Here is a 26,579-nt window from a genome sequence, read left to right on the forward strand (position 1 = left end):
CATGCTCCCTGCTCTCCTTCCTGTGTCCTCACCCCCTTTGCCCACTCTTGGAGGCACAGACGTGCCCACACAGCACCGTCGGCCTCGTCGGCTTGGCAGAAGAGGGAGGCTAATCGTGTTGGTCATGTAAATGTGATGGCTTCAGTCTGAGTACGCCGTGGCTTCGCTCTGTGGGCCTTTGCGGTGCCTTTGCGGTCAGCAGTCTTTGAGATTTTAGTGACTGGCTGACCCGCTCTACCTCTCCCTGTCTCTAGGTCTGTCCCTCTTTCTTCTATTAGCTCACAGGCAGGACGCTCTTTTGACATCAGCGCAGTATTGATGCATCCCCTCCCAACCCTAATCGGCTAATGGCCTCTTCTTCTTGCCTGCCCAGCCAAATCAACCCCTCCCTCATTCAACTCCTTATCTCTCCCTTCTTGCCTTCGCCTTCTCCCCCCCTGCAGCCTGGGGTCGGTGACGCCATTTTTAATGCCTTTTCTAAAGAATACTGGTTTAATAAGCTAACATGTTTCTAGGACCGTCTGCAGAAACAGTAACAGAGGCAGAAAATGTATAATTTTTAGTTTGTTAAACCTCCATATTGGAGCTTAGGTTGATGTTACCTCAATGGTTTTAAAGGACACCCTGCAAGCAACCCCCTATCAGCGGACACCGAATAGATCTGCTTCTCAAAGATCATCTTTCCTCTCTGTGTATTATCTTAAATGTTGTTTTTTTTTACTTTTTCTGAATTCTTATTTTAGAGACCAAATGTTCAATCCTTTGGCAGATGATTTTTGACCAGCTCGAATTAAAAGGCAAATATATTTATTTCAAGAAATATTTATTTGTTTCCAAGCCAAAAAATCTGTAAACTGCTCCACCACCCCATCCAACCCTCGACTGAGCTTAGTGCCTTACTTTTTTTATTTCATACATGCTTTCTAAAATGTAGTTTTTAAATTTCTGTTCAGCTGTTTTTTTAAATAGTTTGTATGAACCTTTTTTCAGATTTCAAGGTAGAAATGAATTTAAAATATCTTCTGATTATTTTTGTACTTTTAATATGATTTGTTTTATTTTCCTTCATCTGGCCAAAATCAATCCATGTTTCTAGAATTATTGTGAGGACATGAAGAGGTAATGTCTTCTAAGGCTTTACCTGGATGTCTAGAAACTTGGTTTGATTTCTCTGGGTTTGATTACTCTGGGTTTGATTACTCTGGGTTTGATTACTCTGGGTTAGAGTACTCTGGGTTTAGAGTACTCTGGGTTTAGAGTACTCTGGGTTTAGAGTACTCTGGGTTTAGAGTACTCTGGGTTGTATTACTCTGGGTTTGATTACTCTGGGTTAGAGTTCTCTGGGTTAAAGTACTCTTGGTTGTATTACTCTGGGTTTGATTACTCTGGGTTAGAGTACTCTGGGTTTGATTTCTCTGGGTTTGATTTCTCTGGGTTTGATTTCTCTGGGTTTGATTACTCTGGGTTAGAGTACTCTGGGTTAGAGTACTCTGGTTTAGAGTACTCTGGTTTAGAGTACTCTGGGTTTTATTACTCTGGGTTGTATTACTCTGGGTTGGATTACTCTGGGTTGGATTACTCTGGGTTGGATTACTCTGGGTTTGAGTACTCTGGGTTAGAGTACTCTGGGTTAGAGTTCTCTGGGTTTTATTACTCTGGGTTTGATTGCTCTGGGTAAGAGTTCTCTGGGTTAAAGTACTCTTGGTTTTATTACTCTGGGTTAGAGTTCTCTGGGTTAAAGTACTCTGGGTTAGAGTTCTCTGGGTTAGAGTACTCTGGGTTTGATTACTCTGGGTCTGATTACTCTGAGTTAAAGTACTCTGGGTTAGAGTTCTCTGGGTTAGAGTACTCTGGGTTAGAGTTCTCTGGGTTAAAGTACTCTGGGTTAGAGTTCTCTGGGTTAAAGTACTCTGGGTTTTATTACTCTGGGTTTGATTACTCTGGGTTAGAGTTCTCTGGGTTAAAGTACTCTGGGTTAGAGTTCTCTGGGTTAAAGTACTCTGGGTTTGATTACTCTGAGTTAAAGTACTCTGGGTTAGAGTTCTCTGGGTTTGATTACTCTGAGTTAAAGTACTCTGGGTTAAAGTACTCTGGGTTAAAGTACTCTGGGTTTGATTACTCTGGGTTTGATTACTCTGGGTTAGAGTACTCTGGGTTAAAGTACTCTTGGTTGTATTACTCTGGGTTTGAGTACTCTGGGTTTGATTTCTCTGGGTTGGAGCATTCTGGGTTAGAGTACTCTGGGTTACAGTACTTTCGGTTAAAGTACTCAGGGTTAGAGTAATCTGGGTTTGATTACTCTGTGGCTGCAGGAACTGGTTTTCTGATGTAAATAAACTGAATTTTCAAACTGAAAGGAAATAATAGAATTGAAATAAAAAAAGGACAATTTTCATTACCATTTCAGAAAAACAAACTTTTAATTTTACTTAAAGGAGAAGTTCACTTTTTAACACTTTAAGCCCATTTTCTGTAGTGTCCAGGATGAAATCGAATGATCGACACCAAAATTTTGACAATTGCTCCTGTCTCTGCTTTTTGGCTCATTTAGAATCACCCCCTGGCTGCTTTAGAATGGCTTCCATAGTGCATGTCCGATAATGTCCTTAAAACAACCTTAAACGTTCTTTTTTTAAAATATGCTACTCACCGTGTCGTCAGCGCTGTTCAATGACGTTCCAAAAAAAGTTTCGTAAAGAAAAAACGTTCCTGTAGTGTTTTATTTAGCATTTTGTAAATCCATTGAGTTCTGTTGGAATAGTCAATATTCCCCTGCCACCGGAAACGGAAATGGGGCCTGTTTACACAGTTGTAGTCTTTTCGGTTCACTCTGTGTACTCCGACGTCGAGAATCAAGAATCCACCTTTCGTATTCCATTTTCAGAGTTTTTTAAAGTGTTTAACAGAGACGTTAGCACCTCGACGTCGGAGTACACAGAGTGAAGCGAAAAGACTACAACTGTGTAAACAGGCCCCATTTCCGTTTCCGGTGGCAGCGGAATATTGACTATTCCTACAGAACTCAATGGGATTTACAAAATGCTAAATAAAACACTACAGGAACGTTTTTTCTTCACGAAACTTTTTTTGGAACGTCATTGAACAGCGCTGACGACCCGGTGAGTAGCATATTTTAAAAAAAGAACGTTTAAGGTTGTTTTAAGGACATTATCGGACATGCACTATGGAAGCCATTCTAAAGCAGCCAGGGGTGGATTCTAAATGAGCCAAAAAGCAGAGACAGGACCAATTGTCAAAATTTTGGTGTCGATCATTCGATTTCATCCTGGACACTACAGAAAATGGGCTTAAAGTGTTAAAAAGTGAACTTCTCCTTTAATTTAGTTTAGGTTCGGTGACATTATTTTTAACTAATGCATTTCATTTTCAATGAATGCAGATTCAGTTGAATCCAACTTTGGTTCAGCTGTTGCCAGAAGTTTCTGTCCATTAAAAGCTGCAGGTCATTGAATGTTGACTTTGTTCAGGCTGCTGACCTGAATTCAAGCTGAAATGGTCAAGAAAAGCATTCAGTCCTCAACAAACAGAGAAACATCTGTAAATAGTTCCTGAAGAATTTGGCTGCAGTAGATTTAAAAACTGGGTTCTTGCATCATCTGGGTCAGAGCATCTTCTGCAATGAGACTCGAGTTAGAATTGATTTATTCATGGCATGTCCATCAATTATTGCATTATATAATAGGATCTATTGATGTGATCTATTATTAGTATGTAAAGATATTTCAAGCATCACACGTTAAAGTCTTGACATAGAGATTTATTGGTGATTGATAACTGTTTTAGGTTTATAGCCAATGATTGACTCTGAAGTCTGATAATCTCCCCTCTTTTCTGTTGCTGGTTTGTGTAACATGTCATCTTATCAGCTTCGGTCGTCTCAGACCTGCTGCATCACAGCTGCTTTCAGTCCCTGTTCGTTCCTTTCGTACCTCGTTTGGACTCAGCCCAGCGTCTGAGGTCTTTGTCCATAAAGTAACGATGCCATGCATTATTTGTGGCCCAGAAAGACCATCCTTCTGCTCTGCACCAATGAATCACTTGTGAGCGTTAACAGATCCTGACGGCTGAGCACACTGCAGCTGTTTGTCTCAACATGCAAGTCATCGCCGCCATTACGCTGCTAAACGGCCCTCTCTCTGTGGCAGACGCTCGCCGCCTCATCGCCCGGGGCGGCGGCAGTGGCGGCTGGGGTGTGTGGTTACTGTCACCAAGCCAAGCCTCTGACTACATGACAGAAACATGACAGAGGGCTGGAGGGAAGGTTAAACTGCCTAGACCCAGGATGTAACAACAGGCCTCAGCTCCACCTGGAGACCAACCACTTCAAACTGGATGTGTCTAAAAGTTCACCAAACATCGGAGATTTGACCAATAATGGTTAGGGACAACAATCCACATCATCTCACCTCTGATTCCCATACCTGAATTTGGATCTCTGCAGATCCTTTTCTAACCCCAAATATCTGTATGAAGGTACCGATGGATATCCTAAAAGGCTTTAGATCCATATAAAGTCATAGAAACAGTAAATCTGTTAACGGAAATGATTATTTCCTTACAACAAATATCAGCTGTAAGGGTTCAAACTGCCTGGATGAAATAAACCAAAGACCAAATGTAGAATTTTCTACACAATCAGGACTAATACCAATACTAATAACAGATCAGTGCATTTAGTACTGAGATGTATGAATGCAGATTTTAGGAATATCTCACATCCAGCTCCGACCAAAGAGTTTCTGCTCACAGCAACAACAATAGCGATGCAAAAAGTAGGGGTGCAATATTAACATAGAGAATCTGGATGATAGAAATATAAAACTAATGGAAATCCATCGGCCTGGATCTAAAATCTGGCTGATGGAAAAAAAAAACGCATCTGTAACACTTAGGCTACAGAACAGATCCAGCTGTTTTTTACTAGTTCTTCTATGTATTTTGTGTTATGACTTCGTCAAGCCTTTGCTAACATTCCTCACTAATAAATAACTAATAGATACTGGTTAGGGTTGTCACGATGCTAAACTTTTCAACTCGATACCGATACTAAGTAAAATATTCGATACTCGATACCCTTTTCGATACCACAATAATAAAAACAAAGACTCAAAAATTCAACAGAAATATTTTCATTACTAAAAAAAATAAAAGAAATAAATAAAAAAACAATAAGAATAATATTTTGAGGTTGTATGCTGTGCACAATATTAAGCAAGCTTGATATTCCTTCCTTGGCTATGTTTTGCAGACATAACAATGACACTAGCCAAACCAGTTAAACAAAACTCATTCTCAGCAGCTGCAGCTCTTACAAAAAAGTCTGAAACTGAAAAATGCACAGAATTATTCAATCACACAGTGTTGAGAAAGTGCATTTTCCACAATTCTGCACTTTAGATGGCTGTATCGATACTTTTGAAAATGAGTATTGTATCCGGATACAACGTTTCAGTATCGATACTTTTTTGAGTATCGATACTTTTGACAACCCTAATACTGGTATTGTATCGGGTCAGTAATGGTGTCTGAAAGGAAAAGGTTATATGGTGACACCTGTAGAATCAAGTTGACTCCCAGAACAAACAAACTGGTTTAGTTTAGGAGTCATGCACAGACCTTAAAGGAATAGTACACCCAAAACATGATTAGCCTTCATTTTCTACTCACCCCCATGCTGAACAACACTCTGGAGTACTTTTTTGATATCTCAAATGCATCTGGAGCTCTGGGAGGCTTCTTGCTGTCTGCTGACATTCAAATAATGGAGGTGTATGGTGACCGAGACAGAAAGGTCCATAAAAGTCCACAAAAACGTGTCAATATTCCTCCATACTGCTCGTCCAATGTATTCCAAGTGTCCTGAGTGGGTAGCGTCCATAATTTACTCGAAACGAAGTCATTTAGAATGTTTTTAGAGCATAAACAGTAGTGTATAGGATTTCCTGAAAGCGCGTTCACGGCGCTACGGAAACCGCGGCAGACCAAACCAGATGAAAGTGCGCATTCAGTGTCTGCTCTGCCAATAATGCAAGCGTAGAAGAAGAAATGTGCTGTTTACCTGTGCAAAGAAAGAAACAACGAAAGAAAAATGTCTGAGGACTTCAGTGTTGAGGAAGAGCATGAGTTCTTTGCCGAGCTGAATGCGCACTTTCATCCGGTTTGGTCTGCCGGCTTCCGTAGCGTCGTGAACGCGCATGTGCGCGCTTTCAGGAAATCCTATAAACTACTGTTTATGCTCTAAAAACATTGTAAATGACTTCGTTTCGAGTAAATTCTGGATGCTACCCACTCAGGACACTTGGAATACATTGGACGAGCAGTATGGAGGAATATAGACACGTTTTTTGTGGACTTTTATGGACCTTTCTGCCTCGGTCACCATAGACCTCCATTATTTGAATGTCAGCAGACAGCAAGAAGCCTCCCAGATCTCCAGATGCATTTGAGATATCAAAAAAGTACTCCAGAGTGTTGTTCAGCATGGGGGGTGAGTAGAAAATGAAGGCTAATCATGTTTTGGGTGTACTATTCCTTTAAAGGACCAGAATAAGCATCATTGTGTTGATTATAAAAATCTAATGAGCAATAAGTTTCAGAAAAAAATTCATAGATCACCTTTTGACTCACTATTCCCCAAATCCAGGCCCTGCACCAACAAACACAGCAACCAAACCAACTTTTTTTTTCTTTCGTTTTCAGTCATTTAAAGGTGCAGTAGATGTAGTAGAGCAATAGGAAACTAACAAATCCAGGTTAGTTGTTGAGCTTATCCTTTTTCTTGAACTCGGGCAGTAAAACAGAGCACCAGCTGAATTGGAGAAAAAATGTATAGAAGGAAATACAATAAGCCTGCTAATATGCCGACAACTCTGCCGCTGATCAGCTAACAGATGTTCAGCTTCCTGTGGGTCCTGGACTTCAGTTGGTACCGTCCAGCGTCAGGAGACGGGGACCCTTCACAGCTCTGTTCACATCCTAATAATCTGAAGGGAAGTGGGCCCTGAAACATGTTCCACTCAGGCGCTGGAGTAAAAGTCAGCTCTCTGATTCACAGGAAAACTGAATCCTCAAGTGTTTCTCGGTTAAAAAAAAAAAGAAAAGAAAAAAAAGTGGTTTTCTGGGAAAAATGCAGACAATGCTGTTTTCAGGGGAAAATCCCATTTTCTTCACGTTCTGTAAAGTAATAAATAAATTCAATTTATTTCTACAGCTGCTGATTCACGTCATCTTTCCTGTCCCATTAAAGGTTAATTTTTTTCTATCTAAGAAAAACCAGCTGATTGAATTTAATTAGGGATTCTAAGCTTTATTCCTTTCTCAAAATCTGCTGTAATTTCAAAGAAAACTTTAAGATTCATGTGAAATAAGATGGAGGTCAAGGAAAAACTATGGCTAAATAATCAGGATGGGATGTTGGCAATCAGCGTCTGACATGAAAAACTTACAATGGTTATTATTATTTGAACACTGAGCTGAACGATAAGACCAAAAACTGATAGCAGCATATATTTTAGTCAATGTGATATAGTTATATGTATTTAAATAAAAAAACCTCAGAAAAACTACCAAGAACACCTGCAACAGATGTACAGACCTGACGACTACTTCACTGTTCTATGTATTCTATATTAGTTTTATATATATATATATAAATATATAAATTGGTAATGTTTTTTTGTTTATTCTGTTTATGCTGTTGTGAAAAGGTTATTCTTTCAGCAAATGTTCAAGTTTAGTGTCTGAACTGTTGGTCTGGGTAGCGGTTCCATTGGGGTCCAAATTGTTGAGGATTGTTTCAATTACGATGAATCAGGATTAGACTACACTCCCTAGAGTCAATCAGCATGCAATATAGCTGTCAGTTTGTGCAAAAAAGGACCATAATAAATGTGAAATAAGTTTGGTTCTACGGGAGCCTAAAGTTTTATTGCATGTTGTTGTTTTTCCTTCCTATGAACTTCTTTTAGCAGCAGTCTGCAGCACAAGGTTTGGATGCTGTCCCCTTAGAGGTTGGGTCAGTGACCTGGACCTTGGAAAATGTCAGTTTGCTCACAGGGTTGGCCCGCCTGTGACACACAGAGCCACAGTAGAGAAGTTCACCAGTGAACTTTAGCACTCAGCCAGAAGTCTGGTGGTTTAGTGCGGCGCTCAGCTGCATCTCAGAGCGAAGGAAGAGAGCTCAGGCTTGAAGCCGAAGCCTCAGGTCAGCAATCCAGCTATTTCCCCCTAACCGTATTACAGCCATTAGTGACTCTGACTGCTTTTCACGTGTCACATGGAAATAGGTCGAGTCATGGCCTGTGTGACTCGCAGGCTCTTTTCCCTCTCTTTATCCTTGCTAACCATGTTCAGGTGGTGAATTGGCTGCATGGGAACGGAGCTGGATCAGTGTGCCCTGGTGTTCCTGCTCAGCTTCGTAACAGTCACATGTTTTCTGTTTCTGTGAAAGGTCGCGCATTGCGTGTCCATCGCTGTCAGCAGATGCTGCGCCGCGGCGAAGGCAGGGACTAGGAGTGATGTAGAGGAAGAATATCAGTGTTTGATATCTGAGAGCAGCCGTCCTGGCCGGTTCTGATTCTGGTCCCCCTGGTGGATCTCAGTGGGCCTGGCTGCTCTGATGTGGAACAGAAGCTCCTGGAAACAAGCCGCAAACCGCTGGAAGACGATGAGGGCTGTGGTGATGTGGGGGGGCAGGGGGGTGGGGGGGGGTTGGGGGTTAAGAGGTTGTGCTTGTCTGTTTTCCATTTGCCCCCCCAGGTCTGCTTATAAACCTCCACTTATTGCTCTGTGTTTGAGAAAAGTCCAGTTCTGACATCTGGCTTTGCCCCGACGAGGTGCTTTTTGACTTCTTCTTCTCCTGGTTTGTTAATATGTATCAGGAATATTCACTTTTCTTTGTTCGCCCTTGTCTGGCAAGCTGTAATGTTTTGCTTATGAATATTGATACATGAAGTGTATATTAATGACCCTTGGTGACCTTAACCCTATCCTTATTGGCTCCCTGGTGGTATCTGCAGGCTCATGAATATTTATCTGGTTCTGTAACCTCCATTACCCTCATCTTCGCTGCCTAGCCTCCCAGAAGGACCGTCGTCATGGTAACCCCTTTACCAGGCTCTTCCTGACCAAGGGTGGGAAAACGTGTTTTTTTTTTTTTTTTTTTTAGAAAAGAGAAAAAGGACAGAAAAACCGAATTATACCAAAAAGATATCTTAAACATCTGATCTGGAAAAACATTGATTATAAGAGGTGATGTAGATCTTGCTGGGGAGTGCAGCTTTTAAAGCTGCTTCGTTAAAAGGCTAAAATCCATGAGTAGGACCACAACCCAGACTGTATTTAGTCAGGATTCAGTGGGAATCCATGAAGTAGTGCCCTGCTGTGAAGTGGAGAGAAATGATGTACAGATTTCATTCATGTAGGAATATCTGAAGAGTGCGGTGTGCATTTCAGTGTTTCCCCCACCAGTTTGGTCTTTGGGTGGGATCGACTATAGAACATTGCTGAAGAGAAACAGGTTAAAAGTTTTCCTTCTCATTTCATTTTACCTTTCTCTCTATATTCTTCCTTTTCTTTATCTTTGTCTAATTTTGTTGCATTTTAGAGTTAAAAACCTAACCAGGGGGGTATGTTTGGGAGTGGAACCCAATTTATAACACAAATTACTCTTTTATCATCTTTCTATTTCAGTTTATCAATAAACACCAATTTACAACACATATTATTTCAGGTCAGTTTATAGAAATAATTCAATCAGATCATCCAGACAGAATTAGATTTCTATAGAAGGAAACCCTGCTGATTGCATCCAGTCCTGACTTTACAGGATCCTCTCCTCATGGATGAGCAAGTAGAGGTAGTAGATATTTACAGCAATCTCTCGCACTGAGCATGCATGCAGCGACAGTGGAGAGGAAAAGCAACCTTCTGCTTTTGTTTGAGTATATATATATAATTATTCTCTGATGATCGGCCTTTTTGGCTCCACAGACCAGCCCCCATGCCTCCAAAGGTTGCTCTCTCCGTCTACTGGGTGGAGCGCATGTGTTTACCTAAGTATAAGTGTCGGTGGTGGAGTTTGAATCGTTCGGTTTCATCCAACATTTGTCAAGTTTGGTGTCATCCGTTCTTTGATGAGAAGACTTTTAGGACAGGTCTCTACTGAACAAATCTGAGAGCCCATAGCTCAGATTCCAACTGGCTGGAGAGAGTTTAATAACAGCAGGTCTTGATACTCGTTCAGTTGGACTTGGGTCTGTCCCCCATTTTACAGACATTCACACACTGACGGTGTTGAGCTGCATTGTAGCCACAGCTGTCTTTGGGCACACCATTATTTTCTTCCATAAAAATGTCATAAATGTCAAGAATAAGACAAGGGAATTTAACAAGTTTCATTTATTGGAGTGATTTATTCAGGCGACCAAGTTTATTACCGGATGTAATAAATAGAAAGTAGAGGTAGCGACCACAGATCAGTAATAGATTGAGATTTTAATGAATAGTTGACAAATGAAGGCTGGTTGGGGGTCCTGGACTGAATTTAATCTAAAGGGACAAAAAAATTCCCCAAATTAAAGTAAATTTGTAAAAAAAAATAAAATAAAAAACAGCTTGTTCTGTCTCATAAACTTTTTTTTTTTTTTTTTTTGCAGACGTGGACGGCGATGAGGAAGGGGGCCCTGATGACGGTGCTGTGGAGGAGGAAGGCTGGTTCGGGAACACTTCCGATACGCGCTCCGACTCGTCGTCTTTCGGAGACACGCAGGACGAGCTTCTCCTGCACAGAGGCTCCTCTCCTGAGGATCATCCCGGGGTCAGCTCCGGGGATCACGACGCCTGCGGAGGCGAGGGCTCACTGGGTTGTCGGACGCCCGTCCGTCGTGCCTCTTTGGAACTTCTCGGCCTGGATGGAAGTGCATTCTCGGCCCAGGACACTCTCTCCTCTGTCGTGTCGTCACTGTATGGCGAGGCGGCATCTCGAGCCCTGGGGAAACCCCTCAGCAGCAACCTGCGGCGCCTCCTAGAGGCTGGCTCCTTCAAACTTGATGGTGGAGAAGTGCTGGGTCGGTCATCCAGGGGAAATTCTGGGGGAGAGTCTCCTCCGATTGCTCTGGCTCCACCTCTGACCCTTTCCCCGTCTTCCCATCACGCCCAGCAGTTAAGTGCTCTTGCCCGGAAACTGGCCAATAACAGCAGCAGTGGTTCTGCCTCACCAGCCTCCTTGGCTCCCTCAGTCACCAACATCAAGCAAGAGCCCCTTGACCCCTTTAATAATGTCACCCCTAGCAACGGAGGTGGATTTGTGTGGGCAGGCGTGTCCGATAAGTGGCCGCCAGCCTCCTGCTCCACGCCCTGTGGCTCCAGCCTTTCCCCAGACTCTGCCATCCAGAAGCTAAAAGCAGCGGCTAACGCCGTGCTCCAAGACAAGAACGCCATCGCTTCCTCCTCAACAACCTCCTCCTCGTCCACTGCCGCGTCAGCCGCAGTGCCCGCTCTTGGTGGCGGCAGTCGAGGGGACGACGTGGTCCGCTTTGATGCCTTCAACTCTCCGTTCAGCCCGCAGTCGGCGAGCTCAACCCTCGCCGCACTTTCCAAGAAAGTGAGCGAGAGGAGCCAGGCCTCCTCGACGGCTCGCGCTGCTCCGGACCACCAAGCTTCGGCGAGCTCCTTCCTGTCCCTCGTTTCAATCACCACCTCCTCTGCTGCCTTGCTCAAAGAGGTGGCAGCCAGAGCGGCAGGAAACCTGCTGGCAGAGAAGAAGGATGGTTCCCCGCTGTCGAACGCAGGGGTCCTCCAAGAGGACGTGAAGCCCCTGCTGGACAAGAACCAGAAAGCCCCGACGCCCACCACACCTACGCAGACCCTCGAGTTGTTGCTGCCATCGACGCCGAAGGGCAGAGGCAAACTGAACAACCAAGCAGGTAATCTGAGGGGATTATATTTGGTACCTTTCCAAATATTACATCCTCATTTCTGATTTCATGAAGCCTTGAGTTCTGAAACGTTTCTGAACAGATTCTCTCCTCGTGTTTAAATACATTAAACTTTGAATAAGTTAATCTGAAAGACTTGAAGGTCACTTTGTCCCAAACATATTTTAAACGGGTCAAACATCCTGTATCATTATTGTTTGGAGGAAATCCATGATAGGTAAATAGTAAATGGTCAATACTCAAAAAGCTCTTTTTCCATTTTCCAGCCAGGTCCAGCAATGCTAATGCTGGTAAAAATCTAAATATTTAACCTACCTTTTCAGAGGGAAAGCACCAACCTCAGCCTTCCCTCAGAGCCTCTTTGCCTCCTTAAATCGACACAAATGGCCTGAAATTTGATTGATGTTAAACTTTGTTTTGGTTGGTGTTGAAGGAGCCATTTTTTCAACTCTCCCAGGAAGCTAAAGGGTTTTCCTGTTGGTAAATAATCCTTTCATGTTAACGAGAACCAGAAATAAAGGTTTATCTGTTTCACATGTAAAACAGGCGCAGACATCTTCATACACTAAGCAGATAATCAAAGAAGGGGCAAAGTGGTCTGTTTGCAATTCATCAGACAGCATTCAACACCTTTGTGTGTTCGGCTTCATCAATATTCAGATCATATTAGAGACATTATCACTCACAGTAAAGTTTCCTCTCTTCACCACTGGGATTTTACTTCTGCCTTGATTGATTTAAAAAGTCACCGTCATCACCGTCCTCCGTACAGTGATATTTACTTTTCATTGAAGTATTGTTTGTAACACTGTGAGATCGGCGATGGGTTTACTATCAATATTATTGTTTTTTACTATATATAATATATTGAATTATTTTTATCTCCATGGCTTAGAACCTCATCTTTCTTTTACAGTCGCTCTCAAACTGCCAGTCAAACAATCGGTACTAATAAAGAAATTTAGTCCCTCTTATTCTGAATGTTTGTAGATCAGGACCTAGGTGATCTGTGGATGTTTTATTTAGAAAATTCATGGTTTTGATTAAACAGTTATTGCTACTCTTTTCTCTGTAAATATGCTCTGTCCAGAACTTCGGCTTCACTGGGTTCAAACCCTGTAAAATGAAAATGAAAGAGGAGTTTACTAAAGATCTTTTGTTAGCAGAAGAGTATTAATGAGATCATAATGTGGGCACTGAATTTATTTTGGTTTTTAATTTTTTAATTTAATTTAAATTTTCCCATTTAAAATTAATTTTCCCTGAAGTTCACAAGGTCCAATTATTCAGGTTAAATAGTAAAATTAACACAAAAAGATTTACTTAGTTTAGTTTCCAAACAATCCAACCTGCTACGTCTTTAAAAATATAAAGTTATATTAATTTCAAAATGGCCTTTAATTATATTTTTAATCATTTTGAATGTATTTCATTATTAAAGAGATATTTTATAATTTAACTGTTTATTTTATATTCAAATGATGGATAAATACATTTACTTATTTCTACTTATTTCATGGTTTATTTATAGATTTTTGGCACACAAACATTGGCATTTTTCCAAGAAATTTTTAGCTCTGTATTCACTCCAGGATTTTAAATATATTATTATATTAAATTAATAAATAAATATATATTATTAAATGAAGGGATTTTAAAATTTTAAACCACTGACCAGCTTTTACTTCTTTTTTTGGGGGTGGGGTGTGTTAGGTTGGAAGCCCTCCCTGCCATCACCCTAATCTTTATGATTTTCTATGGGATTTGACCTCCAAACATTTAGATTACATCCATGGAAGAGAAGCGTTTGTGACATTGAATTTTACTTTAAGCTGTTTTAAAAATCTGAAAAGGAATTGTATTGAATCTGAAAAATTCTCTTTATTAAACTGATGATCAGAAGTGCTGAAAATGATGACTTCCGTCAAATAGTGAGTTAACCTTCGTGGAGATTGAGTTCCTTTTTCCTCCCACTGAAATTCCCAGAAAAAGCACAGCTCTGAACCTCTCTGACATGTTTTCTGGTGTTTGCTCATAGCTTTGCTCTCACTTCAGCGGCGCCACGGTGGTGGTAGTGTAGCTTCAGCTCTGTCAGCCCAGCAGAGAAAACAGCCCTGCTGGCCTTACAGTATGGGAAATGGCCTGCGGCTCCACGGGGGGGCTCCGGCTCAGACCTCGCTGCCTCCCCTAAACCAGTTCGCTTGCGCTCGGATGTGCGTGCTGCCAAAAGGGGGTCGGCAGTGTGTGCTCGGCTCAGCGGGGCGCCCTGGAGTCCGTATCCATCTCAGCAGCCTCCTCCTGGCTGCAGCCCCCACTTACCAGAGCCCTCTGCACTCATCAGCACTGTGGACTTAAGGCCAAACACATCATAGTTTCCACTGACTGGATACAGATGCCTGCACCCCCCCCTCCCTCTCTCTGTTGCTCATGCAGTACACTTGGCAAGCGTACACTCAGATGTAGACACGTAACCCAAACAATGGTGCACACAAGGATCTGGTTGGGGACTCTAAGTAGTCTTAGGGGGGAAGCAAATGCTTTCAGAGAGATTGATGGGCACCACCCCGCCAAACCTAAAATGGCTGGATCAAATTGACTTCAGAAAGGATGAAGCAATCGATGTAATACTTTGTGATCTGCATGCTAAAAAGGATGTGGGTCTGCTCTAACCCAGGCTGCCGTCAAGGTCAAGCAGCGCCATAAAATCTGTAGGTACTGGCTTGGTCTGTAGGCGGAAAACGTGACCTTGGATGTGGAGTCAGACTGTCCTGTCCGAGTTGTTTAGAAGAATGGAGCTCAGACACGTTCAGGAACAAACGTTCCTCCTGTTCAAACCTGAGGAAGCATCTATCCTGTTTATTTTTATTTCTGCTGAGCTCAGAGGGGTTTGGCCGCAGATGGTGGTTTATTGTTGCAAATAGGCAGTCTAGAGGTTTTACACCTCAGGTCAATGAATGGCTGAGTGCAGTAATTTCACCAAACACTGATTACCAGATGTTTTTCAAGGAACGGCGCTGGAATACTTATGAAGCCGTCCTGACAGGCCCCTTGTAGAATCTGTAATGCAATCATGCCTCTTTCTAATAAGACCAATTAAACAGTAATGGATGCCGGATATGAAGCCAACAACAATAATCAAGACACTAAAACAGGCCGAGTTTTTCTCCTCATCGTTCCATTTGCTTCTAGCTGCTGTGCCCCTCAATGTCTCCCATCATCAAGCGCACAGATCTCCTCTTCCGTCTCTAACAACAGGCGCCACAGTCATCAGATCCTCTGGTGTTAGAAACCTTCAAAAACAACAGCTTTCTATTAAAGCATCATCGTCCAACCTTTAAGTCGATGATCTTTGAGTGTTCAGCCTTTGGTTACCTGCTGTCAACGGTTTCTACGACCACCCCCAGCCACAGGACAGATCTGATAACTCTTCTTTAGGATCAGAGAGGGATCTATGGTCCATCCTCACCCCAGTTCTTTTCCACCGCTCCTCTCTCTAATGAGCATCCCTATGGTCCACAGGCAGCGTTTTAGTTAAGGCACCTGAACTGAGACAGAATGGAGACCAAAACTAGTGCCCCCAACTTCAGGTCACAATAAAATGAAACATGATCAAAAATCCTTCTTAAATTAATCCTAAAGATCCACACTCCCTTAAAAAATACAAGGGAAATAAATGTGAATTTCTCTTTTAAATAGTTATTACTAAAGTCTTTAATGTTTAGTTAAACATTTGAGTAAATTTCATGGTGGGTCTGATGAGTGACAGCAGTAACAGAAGTATATACCGGTAGTTATATTATTCCTTGGTGGGAATCATTTCATTCTATGTTAGAACAAACAAGAATAATAAAAGATAGAAAAAATGAAATATTCACAGCTTTGATCTTGAATAAAAATCCAAAGTCCTTATAGTTTGAGTCGAACAGAATCGAGCATGTATGCAGCCGGGTCGAAAACCATCAGAAAGTGGTCTCCAGACCACTGAGGAAGGAGACGTTCATGGAAGACAGTTAATCTGTCTGTCGACTCGTTTCTTTGTTAGATTTGTTTTATTGGATCATTGTGCAGATAACAGATTTTCAGGATAGATTCCAGTCTCTAGCATAATTCCAAGGCCTGTAGGATAGTCATTGGACCCACTTCATCACACTGCCTCTACCATACCTATCAGTGGACATGTGGCTTCCTTCAGCTGTACAGTTTGTCTTCTCTTTCATCAAGCAGCTCATTCAACAATTACTTACTATCCGGCACTGGGGCTGTTAGAAATATTGGTACTCTGAAAGTATCAATAAATATCCTGATGAAGTATTGATTTGACAGTTTGCATACTAGAGCATTTGTTGCTATCCTTAATTTTAGATTTCTACATTATTCCACAGTAGAGAAACCTTAAAGGCCAGAGGTTCAACTCTTTCATCAAAACGATGCAGTTTTCTAGAATAAAACATCCAACATCTAGAGTGGTAAATAAAATTATTACTTTAACTGAAAAGATAATTATATCTAAATGTTATAAAAGTGTTTCAGGAGGGGATCTATAATAATTTGTCTCCGATTCATTAAGTTTAAATGGGATCATAAGGGAGTTACTCCGAGGAGCTCCAGTTTTATAAATACAGGTTTATAATGCAATTTTATTTTATTTTTTTCTTCCTAGCTTCAAGAAAACATATTTATTTAATTTTTTTTTTATTTGAGTTGGAAGGAATAAAATGCCAGAGAATTAAATGCTCAAGTTAAAAGTATTAAGTAAAATAATTTTGATTTTGTTAGAGGTTATTATACATTCTACTTTTGAGCAATTGTCAATACTGAGAGGGTCACCCATGATCTGACATAATTCCCAAAGGGGTAGAAACGTCAAAAAAGGTTGGGAACCACTGATCCACCCAAACCTGCTGTCATTTCTCTGTCCATCCTTCTCAATGACTTTGGTCTCTAGATAAGCTCAGCTCATCATCCAGTCTGTGGCCAGAGGCTAAGAGAGTGTCGTGTCTTATTTATACCCCAGGGAAACACAGTCATGGATTACTAATTAGAAGTTCCTAGAAACCAGATTCCTACGATTTGCTAATTGTGCCTGTGGTGCTTTAATCATTAGTGAAAACGAGGTTTTCATTCCCTCTGAAAACTCGTTCTGTCATTAAAGGCTCAGTTTCTCCGCATAAGAAGGGCCCTTTTTCTTTGAAGGCTTTTATCCCTCTTTACCTCAGTAATTCTGCTCACTTCTGCATCAAGTTACTAGAAAATCTCAACTAAAATAAATCTGTTACCTTCCTGTTAGGAACACCTCAATGTAATTCCTAAACTTTGTGCTTTTTCTTTTAGGTTCTCCTGAGGATGGAGGCAAACCGTTCCAGTGTCCTGTATGCGGACTGGTCATCAAACGCAAGAGCTACTGGAAGAGACACATGGTCATCCACACAGGCTTGAAAAGCCACCAGTGTCCGCTGTGTCCCTTCCGCTGCGCTCGCAAAGACAATCTCAAGTCTCACATGAAGGTGGGATGATCTGGTTACATCTGATATCTGACCGTCCAATATTTTTAACATTTCCTTCCTTTGCTGGAAGTTATCAGAGAGGTTTCTTTATGGTTTTTAATAATTAAGAGTAGAAAAAATAAGAATTAAATTTTTTTCCAGCTGTTAAGAACCTGGAGAACAGTTAGATAAAGTAGGTTACTACCTTAAAAAAAAACATCCATCTATCCTCGGTCCGTCCATCCATCCATCCATCCATCCATGCATCCATACAGTCCAAAACTTTCTGGAACAATCGTTCCGTCTGTGTCCAGCAGTTCTTAGATGTTTTCCTTCTCCAACTCTTACTCTAATGTCTGACCCGTTAAGGACTTGTTAATTGGTTTAGGTCTGTTGGAGAAGAGACTCTCCTAAAAGTTCTGGCCTGGCAGCTCTGAGGACCGAACCCAGAACCTGCTGTGAAGTTATGGATCAGTTTCAGTGTTTGGATAGAACTAAACCATAATAAGTCAGGAGGTTGTAAATTCTGATATCTTAGTGTTCCTGATGTGACTCGTTTCTTGGTTCTGTTCTTCTTCTCCAGGTGCATCAGCACCAGGATCGAGGCGAGACATTTCAGTGTGAACTCTGTCCCTTTACCTCCTCCCGACACTTCAGCCTAAAGCTTCACATGCGGTGCCACCAGCACTTCCCTCGCACCGACGTCAAGGTGAAAGAGGAGCCCACCACCGACACAGAGGGCGAGGGTTCCCTGCTCGGAGACAGCGGCACCACGGATCTGAGAGCGGCAGAGGCGTCTCCGTTGCTTGCAGAACATCAGCAGCAAACCTCTCCCTCCTGTGAAGCGTCTTCTAATCATGTCCATATAAAGGAGGAGCCTCAGGAGCGGGACCTGTCCGTGCTGTCCCCCTTCAGCATCAGCAGGGACCGCCCCGCCAGCAGCACCAACTCCCTGGACCTGCCTGGAGTCGGAGTCGGGATGAGGTCCAGTCCGAGTGGTCCGACCACAGCCTCGCTCTTCAGCCCCGACATCACTACCAAAACGGCAACTGACCTGCTGATGAAGCTGTCAGGTGAGCTTCAGCTTCTCCTCTGGTGTCAATGATTGATCTGCTTATTGCCAGTTAAACAGTCTAGAAATGTTTATACAAAGTTACAAAGAATGACGATACAACTATGAGTGAAAACTGGTTTTATCTGGTTCTGAAAAGATCTCTACCAGCTGGATAAAACGCAGTCTATCTGTTTCCAATCCTGGAAGTGTTTGTAGCCACGCCTCCTGCTGCCATGAGATGGAAAAGCAGCAGCTTCTTGTTGCCTATTGGTTCCTCTGGTAAATGAATCATCATCAGTTTGACCTTTTTACGCCAGCGATCCACTGGATGTGGAAGCTGGAATAAATGTAGTTCTGTCTGTAATTAGGCGTCACAAGAATGATGTTTTTTTTTTCTTATAGTACTTGTCTTATACGTTTATTGTCTCCCATTCACCTCCTGGTTGGTTGTAAAGCTCCCCAGTCACTTTGGTTGAACCCCCAGTAATGGGAGGCACGTTGTATGGGCATTTTTATCCGTATCGGCACTGATTTTCACATCAGTGCATCACTGTGACAGGACTGGATGCAGTTTGTTGTTCTTGCTTTATTTTAAAGGCAAGGAAAGTTTATTTGTGTATTACAATTTAGTATAGAGGCAATTATTTGAAGTTCTTTAAATGAGTTAAACAATAAAATAGAAGAAAATAGAAGCAAGTAAAGATAAAAAAAAAACCAAAACATTTTTAACTTTGACTTCAAATAACTCATGTTTTCAGAACTTTTCCAGTCTTCTGGGAGTTTGTTCCAAATCAGTGGAGCATATAAACTATATGCTGCTTCTCCGTGTTTTGTTCTAGTTCTGGATGTCGAGACTAGACTGGAACTAGAAGACCTGAGTGGTTTGGGAGGTTGATACACTGACAATAAATCTGTTATTTATTGAGGTGCTGATCCATTCAGTGATTTATAGACTAACAGAAGGATTTTAAAGTCTATTCTCTGAGCTACAGGGAGCCAGGGGAAGGACTTCAGAACCAGGCTGATGTGTTCTACTTTCTTAGTTCTAGTGAGAACACTGCAGCAGCGTTTTGGATCAGTTACAGCTGTCTGATAGACTTTTTAGGCAAACGATATGACGATAAAGATAATTGCATTAATGAGTTTTTCTAGATCCTCCTTGGACATTAGTCCTTATTCCAGGGAAATGTTCTTCAGTTGATAAAAGGCTTACTTAGCCTTTATGCGCCTCTGAAGGTTATGGTCTGAGTTCAACATGACACCAAGATTTCAGCCATAACCAGTGGTTTCTAGCTGTAGTAGCTGAAGCTGTGAGCTAACCCTGGATCTCTCCTCCTTTTGTCCAAAGATTATTAGCTGAGTTTGGTTTTTATTCAGTTGGAGAACATGATGGCGCATCCACATATTGATCTGTTGTAAGCATCTAGGCAATGCTCTCATGGGTTCATAGTCACCTGGTGACTCTGTGATGTAAAGCTGTATGTCGTCTGCATAGTTATGGTAACTGATCTTGAGCTAAAGGGAGCATGTAGATGTTGGGCCCCAGAATGGAGCCTTGAGGAACCCTGTATGTGATTTTTCTGGTCTCTGATTTAATGTTCTCTACTGGCACACAGAAGTAGGATTTAAACCAATCTAGTCCACTTTTCTAGTACAGAATCAAACGCTGGAATGAGGTCCAGTAATACTTGCACTTTACTTTAAAGCTAACTTCAACTAAGATGTTTTGATGTTTTATGTGAAACCTGCTGTCAATAGATGGGGCTACAGTGGGGGTAGGGGGGCTGTTCACATTGTTTTAATAGAGCTCTGGTTGTTTCATGTCTGCTCTCATCATGCTTTTAGAATATTTTCGGTCATAATCGCCCAATAAATAAAGACTTTTCTCTTGCTTTAGCTGTGAAATACTTCCTGACATCCAGCTGATTAGGACACCCCCTTCAAGGTGCTCAAACACTCTTTTCTTTTTCTGCTTAGCACATATTTCAAAAAGCTTCTAAGATCAGAGTGTCAACTTGACAAAGATCTGCAAATTCTTCAGCTGCATCAGTTAAATCAGAGCATCGAACTACAGCAACAGCAGAACGGATGAGCTGAGTGGTCACCATCCAGTCTGTCCACTAGGACGGCCGCAGGGCCTCCTGGCTCAGTCTGCGGTAAAATCTGTGGCTCTGGATGTCACAGATATTCTGTTTCCAGTGGGTAAAGTCAACATCTCCATCCACCCCACAACCAGCATTGATTAGTGGTCGATATGAAGGGAACAGAATTATCAGAAACATGCAGCCAGAACACATGAACTGATTTATGGGGAATATTCATCAGACCTGCTCTGCTCTGTTCCTCTGCATCCTGGCCAGCTTGACCTGTTTTTCAGTGTAGTCCTGTTTCTCTGGCTGTGACCATCTGGAGGTGCTCTCTTTCATCTTCTGACATGGGAGCTGGCTCTGAGCTCCTCTGCCAGGCTGTGTGCTTTTTACAGTTGCCTTTTGTATCTCTGCTTCTTTCTGTATGTCCGCTTCTGTCTCCTTGAACCCCAGTCGTCCTTAAAAGATGGCCGCTCACGCTGAGCCTGGTTCTCCTGGAGGTTTCTTCCTGTTAAAAGGGAGTTTTTTCTCTCCACTGTCGCTACAAGCATGCTTTGTGTGAACGGTTGCTTTCAAGTCAATAAGTCAAAACAAACGGCTGGTTGTCCTTAGATTGAACATTTTAAACCAATCTGACTTTATGATGTGGTTGAATTGTCTCTGTAAAGTGCACTGAGATGACATGGGTTGTGAATTGGCACCATATAAATAGACTGAATTGAAGTGAATCCATCCTTCTGTTTTTAAATTGTTTTATTTTAAATGCTGCTAAAACTGATCTGAAATAATTCAAAATGTTAAAATCACATTAGTTCTTAAGTTGAGCAGGTATATAGATTTTTTTTTTAAAATCAAACCATGATTTCCGCCTTTATAAGATGAGTTTTATTCCTATTCGAACAAAACTCATCTTAATTTTTCAGCAAATTGTCATTTTGTTATGCTCAAAATAAGGAAATTAAAAGTATTTTAAGATTACTCAGATTAACTTTAAGCAGCGAGTTTTTAGTTTTTTCCTGGATGGTTTTAAAAGCCTCATCATGGATGCAGCTGGTAACAGACGGTGTTTGTTGTCCTTCTGTAAAGTTGCAGCATTTAGAAAAGTTTGTCAGGTGAAGAAGGGCCCCGTTGTTTTTGGATGCTTCTTACCGTGTTGCTAAACATGAAAGGACGAGTCGGAGATGGCAGTGAGATTGATGGAAAAAGGTCGAGCGAGGTGGAGCGCCAGGGGTCAGGCTAAGACTGCCACTCTCCCGCTTAATGCCGTGTAATTAAATTGAGATCTTCAGCAAGTATGTGAAGAAAGAAAAAACTGGGAACATTAGATTAATTAAAAATGTATGCATAATTCATAATTAAAAAGGAATTCATAATTTGAAATGATTAGCGCCCTGAGCGTCGTCCTGTGACCCCTGCAGGAATGCACGGGGACTCGGACGGCTTCGTTAGCCCCCCCTGATCTGGCACGCCCTGGCTCCACACAGGTGGCCCCTGGGGGCCAGGCGCACTGCACTGCCAGACTGCACAATCAAGTTTATCAGTTCCCAGAGGAGCCGAGAGGGCTCCTCAGTGTCAGATAGCGGCCATCTTGGTCAGGTCACTTCAGGGAGGATTAAAACAGAAAACATGGTTTCTGGTTAATTAGTGTTGAATAAACCCAGAGTTTAGAGCAGTTTGTTGGAGTAGCAGGAACTTCCTCCTGGGACCTCTGGACTCCATTTCCTCTGTCCTCCCTGCCAGCCCAGATTTAGTGCGAGACCAGCGCCTCATCGCTGCCGCTTCACACTCAGAGCATCACTCCCACCGAGTGGGGAACAAAGTGACACAGTAAGACGTAGCAAGAGTGGGTTTCATAGTCCCCCCCTCCCCCCACGGCATCAGAAAAGCCCTGAACTCTTCTTGACCTCTGACATAATAAGCATGTCAGTTTTTTGTGCTGTTTGATTTTCCTGAAGCTTCCATCGGTGTCGGCTGTCCAGTCTGATCCACATTCTGATTCCCAGATGAAAGCCGTAGAGGCACTTTGAAATGCACAGGCCCTCTCCTGAGCCCAGTGGACTCATAGTTAATAACGACCGCCCCCCCCCACACCGTGCAACAGAGGCAGGACGGGCTTGACCCTGGCTTGGTGTGAATAATTGGCATGCAGGGGGCTGCGGGAGGTGCTGCATCTGTCATGATGCTTCTGCAGTTGTCTTATTTATCCTCGTGTTGGGAGCAGTCCTCTGCTTCTCCTACGGTCGCGATTCTTTCCTTTAATTGTTCACCTACAGGCAGACCCAAAAGTATTCACACCCCAGGACTGTTTGTTTGTTCACTTTCCAACCACAGACATGATCGTGTTTTATTGAGACACTGAGGAGAGTTTATTTTGGAAGTGATTGGAAAAGGAAGTGCAGCCTGGATGTTATACTTTTACTGATTAATAATCTAGAAATATTTTCATGATAAGTTTATGCATTAATTAAGGGCAATAAAAGACAAACTGACCGGCAGTGATGGAGTCAAGTCAGTTCTTCTGAGACCTAGACCAATATATATCATTTTTTAGCACAATATTAATCAAGACTGGAGCAACAAAAAAGAAGAAGTTAATGAAAATAAAAGCAGCGGGGAAAAAATGCTCCCAAAGATTGTAGTAAGTTCTTCTAACCACCGGGAGCTGGACTGGCCGGTGATTCTATCAGTACCGCATCTTTTTGTCATTTCAGCAGCTTGTGAGCAGCGTTTATTTGAAAAGGCCTTAAAATTTCAGTGTTTGGCCTCAGGAGGCAGAAATTAAGGATGTGAGCAACATGGAGGATGGATGCCGTGGCTTTTCTGGTAGTACAGGAAAAAATGTCAGAAGGAACTACATGGGGGACGAAGGGATGGACCGGAACCCTGCCCTTCATGGCTAATGGTAACCTGCACTTCTTCTTGCTTTCTTGCAGTGATGTTATTTTTAGTCAGTGTAGATCCCTGCTTTAACATAGTGTCAGACTGTTTGCCTTAGTTTTAATGAAGTGGACGCTGACGCTTTGCTGTTTTAGTCTAGCAGATCTTTAAACAGATGGTTCTGGTTCTGGTTGCTCTCAGATAGCTGATAGATCTTGGCTCGATGAAGGTCATTAACTCATAAAACCTTCTCCATCTAGCGTACTAACTGCTAGCATGTCATTTTCCTATCCTGTTCCAAACAATTAGCGTAATGCCCTCCACTTTTCTATCATCCTCTCCCTCTGATCTCATTAGATAAGTTCTGCTGCTCCTCCATGCAGCGCGGCTAAATGGGCCTATTTAGGGGAGAAATGAAGGAGTTTATCTAGACTTTAGATTTACTAACAGAACCACAGAAAGTTCATTCTGGATCCTTGGAGCCATTAAACTGTGGAAATAATCTTGACCGGACTCTGGTTCCATTCATGGTTCTGTTTTATAGTGATGTCGCTACCTGATCAGTACCAGAACCTCACATGAGCAAGCAGATATTTATCCAGGTCGCCATAAACAATATAATTACGGTACTTCTACCGTAAATGATCAGATAATGCTAAACTACATCTTATGAAGAATATTTAACATCTTTTCTTAAAGAAAAAGATCGATTTTATATTTTCTATTTTAAATCTGTTAAAACACCACGTTTATCTGCATTTTAGCTGTCTTTCTTTAGATTATGCTGTACGTACTATGAAAGCACAACATGCAAACATAAAACTCTCTACATTTATTTATAAATGCAAAGCCGAAAATGATAGCTTTTGGAAGAGCAGAATCCAGTTTCAGGGACAAATCAGGCCCAGAAAAAGATTAAAACAGCCTATTTTACAATCGATAGAGAAGCTAATGTATTTCTGGTTGCACAGGTCAGGTAGTGACACGTGGCTCTTCTCTGGCTTTACTTACTCCTGCAAATAGCAGTGAGGCTCTGCCTAAGAGTGAACAACAGGGCCTTTACTTGGTTATCAGTCAATCTGATGGAACAATTTTTAATTTAATAAACCATTTATTGACAATGAAGTCGATCATTTGTTTATATCTCTTTCCGTTGATAACTATGTTCTTATAGGCATAACTTTATTCTCATGGTATGAGCAGTGCTGCACGTTCAGGAGCGGAAATGCTGCAGAAGCTTTTGAGGAGAAGCTGTCTGTTTTCTTTGTAGAAAAAGATCAAATTGAGCTTGTTTCTCCAGCCGAGGTTTTCTGTGTGCGACCTCTGCTCCAAACATCCCCTCTGCAGCCATCAGTATCACTGTCCAGTGTCTAGCACGATGTCAGCTGCTGCTGGGTTCTCAACCCGCCCCACGCAGCACTGCGCTTTCCTTCCTCCTCGCTCTGGGAAAAAAAAACAACAGTCGATTGTTAGAGGGGGAGCAGGCCAGCGTGACAGAGGTGGAAAGCTAATGAAGTTATTTGACGGCAGCCCTGACCACAGAGCGAGAGGTGAGGTGCAGCGGACAAGCGCCTGGCAGTGAGACGGATGAGGCGAGAGAGGGAGAGAGAAAGGAGGCAGGGAGCGCTGGTGGCAGGTGTCAGAAGGGTGCGATAACTTGGAGACACACTGATAGCATCGTCCATCCTGAGCTGCAGCTTCCTGCACACAGAGCTGTCATGGGCCTCAGTTAGCACACAACCAAAGCTTAGTCACCCAGATATGTCTGTCTAGTCGCTCCACCAACTGATCCGCTGGGGGAGTGGACAGCCATGATGCGCTACAAACTCTGCAAGACAAAAGACCAAAGTGTGAGCCTGGTGTCGCTGTCAGACCCGCGCTGCAGTATGGCTGCTTGTTAGCCCTCTGCTGCCTTTTTGTTCTGCCAGCATGTAGGAATAGAGACAGTCATTCTGCTAAGTGATGCATCAGTCTCTGGAATGTAGATTCCCTATTTATAGTCCATAAAGGTCAGGGACTGGTGCCGCTTTCCTGGAGCTCCTACTGTTCTTCGTCGCTCTGCCACAGATCACTCATTACGTCACAGCAACGAGATTCCTGCGGAAAACCGGGGTCTGGTTCTGTGTCTGCTTGGTTAAAAGTGCGCTGTCCGCTTCTGATCCGACAAGGCCTCAGCACGCCTCTAATTAGAGGACGTCCTTCCAGGTGCTGACCAGGTTATAACCGGCCTGCCCGCTGATGCCCGGGAGCCTGACATTTCCAGCTGGCGCTCCACCGCCCCCGAACTTCAAGGTGATCCCCACCACCATCAGCCTGAACCTGCCCTGACGTGGCCCTCTGGCGTCACACGGGTCGCTGGTTCAAACGCCTGCACCTGTCCCCCTTCTCTGCCCCGGAGCCTACGGGACGGATTGTCATTAATCAGAGGGACCGGAGGCGGCTCAGATTGATGGCACAGGGCCGATGTTCGCCGTGATGGGAGGGTGAAGACCAGAGCAGATCTCTGCTGAGGTCAGAGGAGCGTGAACAGCAGAGACGGATGGAGCGACCTTCCTGAGAGCTCATGACAGAGAAGACTGAGACAGACAAACTGATTTCATGATTTATTGAACTCGACCGATGGACGCAAATGAACGTTGGACATAAATCAAATGGGCCTCAGCTCAAACAACAGCAGGAGGAGTTTACATTTCTACGCATAGAAAGTTTTTAGTGCCAGTTGATGAAGCTGATGTTGCTTCTCTTCCTCTGCTCACTTGGTAAAGTGATAAAATAACACATGTTTTAGCAGCCTCAGTTCAATTATAGAGTAAATGTGTTCCTCTCCAACCCCAGCTTCCCCATCAGGACTTAGATTAGGATGTTCTTCGCTCTCAGATCATCCTGATGCAACAGGTTTCAGTCCTGATCCCTTCATGAACCAGGAAACCAAATGATTGGGGGGTGAGGAGTTGCTCCCTGTTGTCATGGCGCTGACATGTTTAATTCATATATACCTGTTCCTTCCTTCCTTCCTTCCTTCCTTCCTTCCTTCCTTCCTTCCTCCCTTCCTTCCTTCCTTCCTTCCTTCCTTCCTTTAGCTGTGCTCTGAACTAAATCGAAGATTCTGGCGGGTCAAATG

General features: G+C 42.7%; 1 protein-coding gene across 7 annotated transcripts in view; it reads left to right on the forward strand.

Moving 5' to 3' along the window:
• The window catches only part of znf827 (zinc finger protein 827), a 102,460-nt gene that overhangs the window by 27,924 nt on the left and 47,957 nt on the right, over positions 1-26,579 (forward strand). For all 7 annotated transcript variants that reach the window (XM_038271054.1, XM_038271057.1, XM_038271055.1 and 4 more), the window contains exons 2-4: positions 10,677-11,945; positions 17,289-17,461; positions 18,024-18,513. In XM_038271054.1, coding sequence (XP_038126982.1) covers positions 10,677-11,945; positions 17,289-17,461; positions 18,024-18,513 — 1,932 coding nt within the window. The remainder of the gene's footprint in view (positions 1-10,676; positions 11,946-17,288; positions 17,462-18,023; positions 18,514-26,579) is intronic.

This window comes from Cyprinodon tularosa, unplaced genomic scaffold (genome assembly GCF_016077235.1).
Source record: "Cyprinodon tularosa strain WSP-4 unplaced genomic scaffold, ASM1607723v1 ctg79, whole genome shotgun sequence".
Taxonomy (NCBI): Eukaryota; Metazoa; Chordata; class Actinopteri; order Cyprinodontiformes; family Cyprinodontidae; genus Cyprinodon; species Cyprinodon tularosa.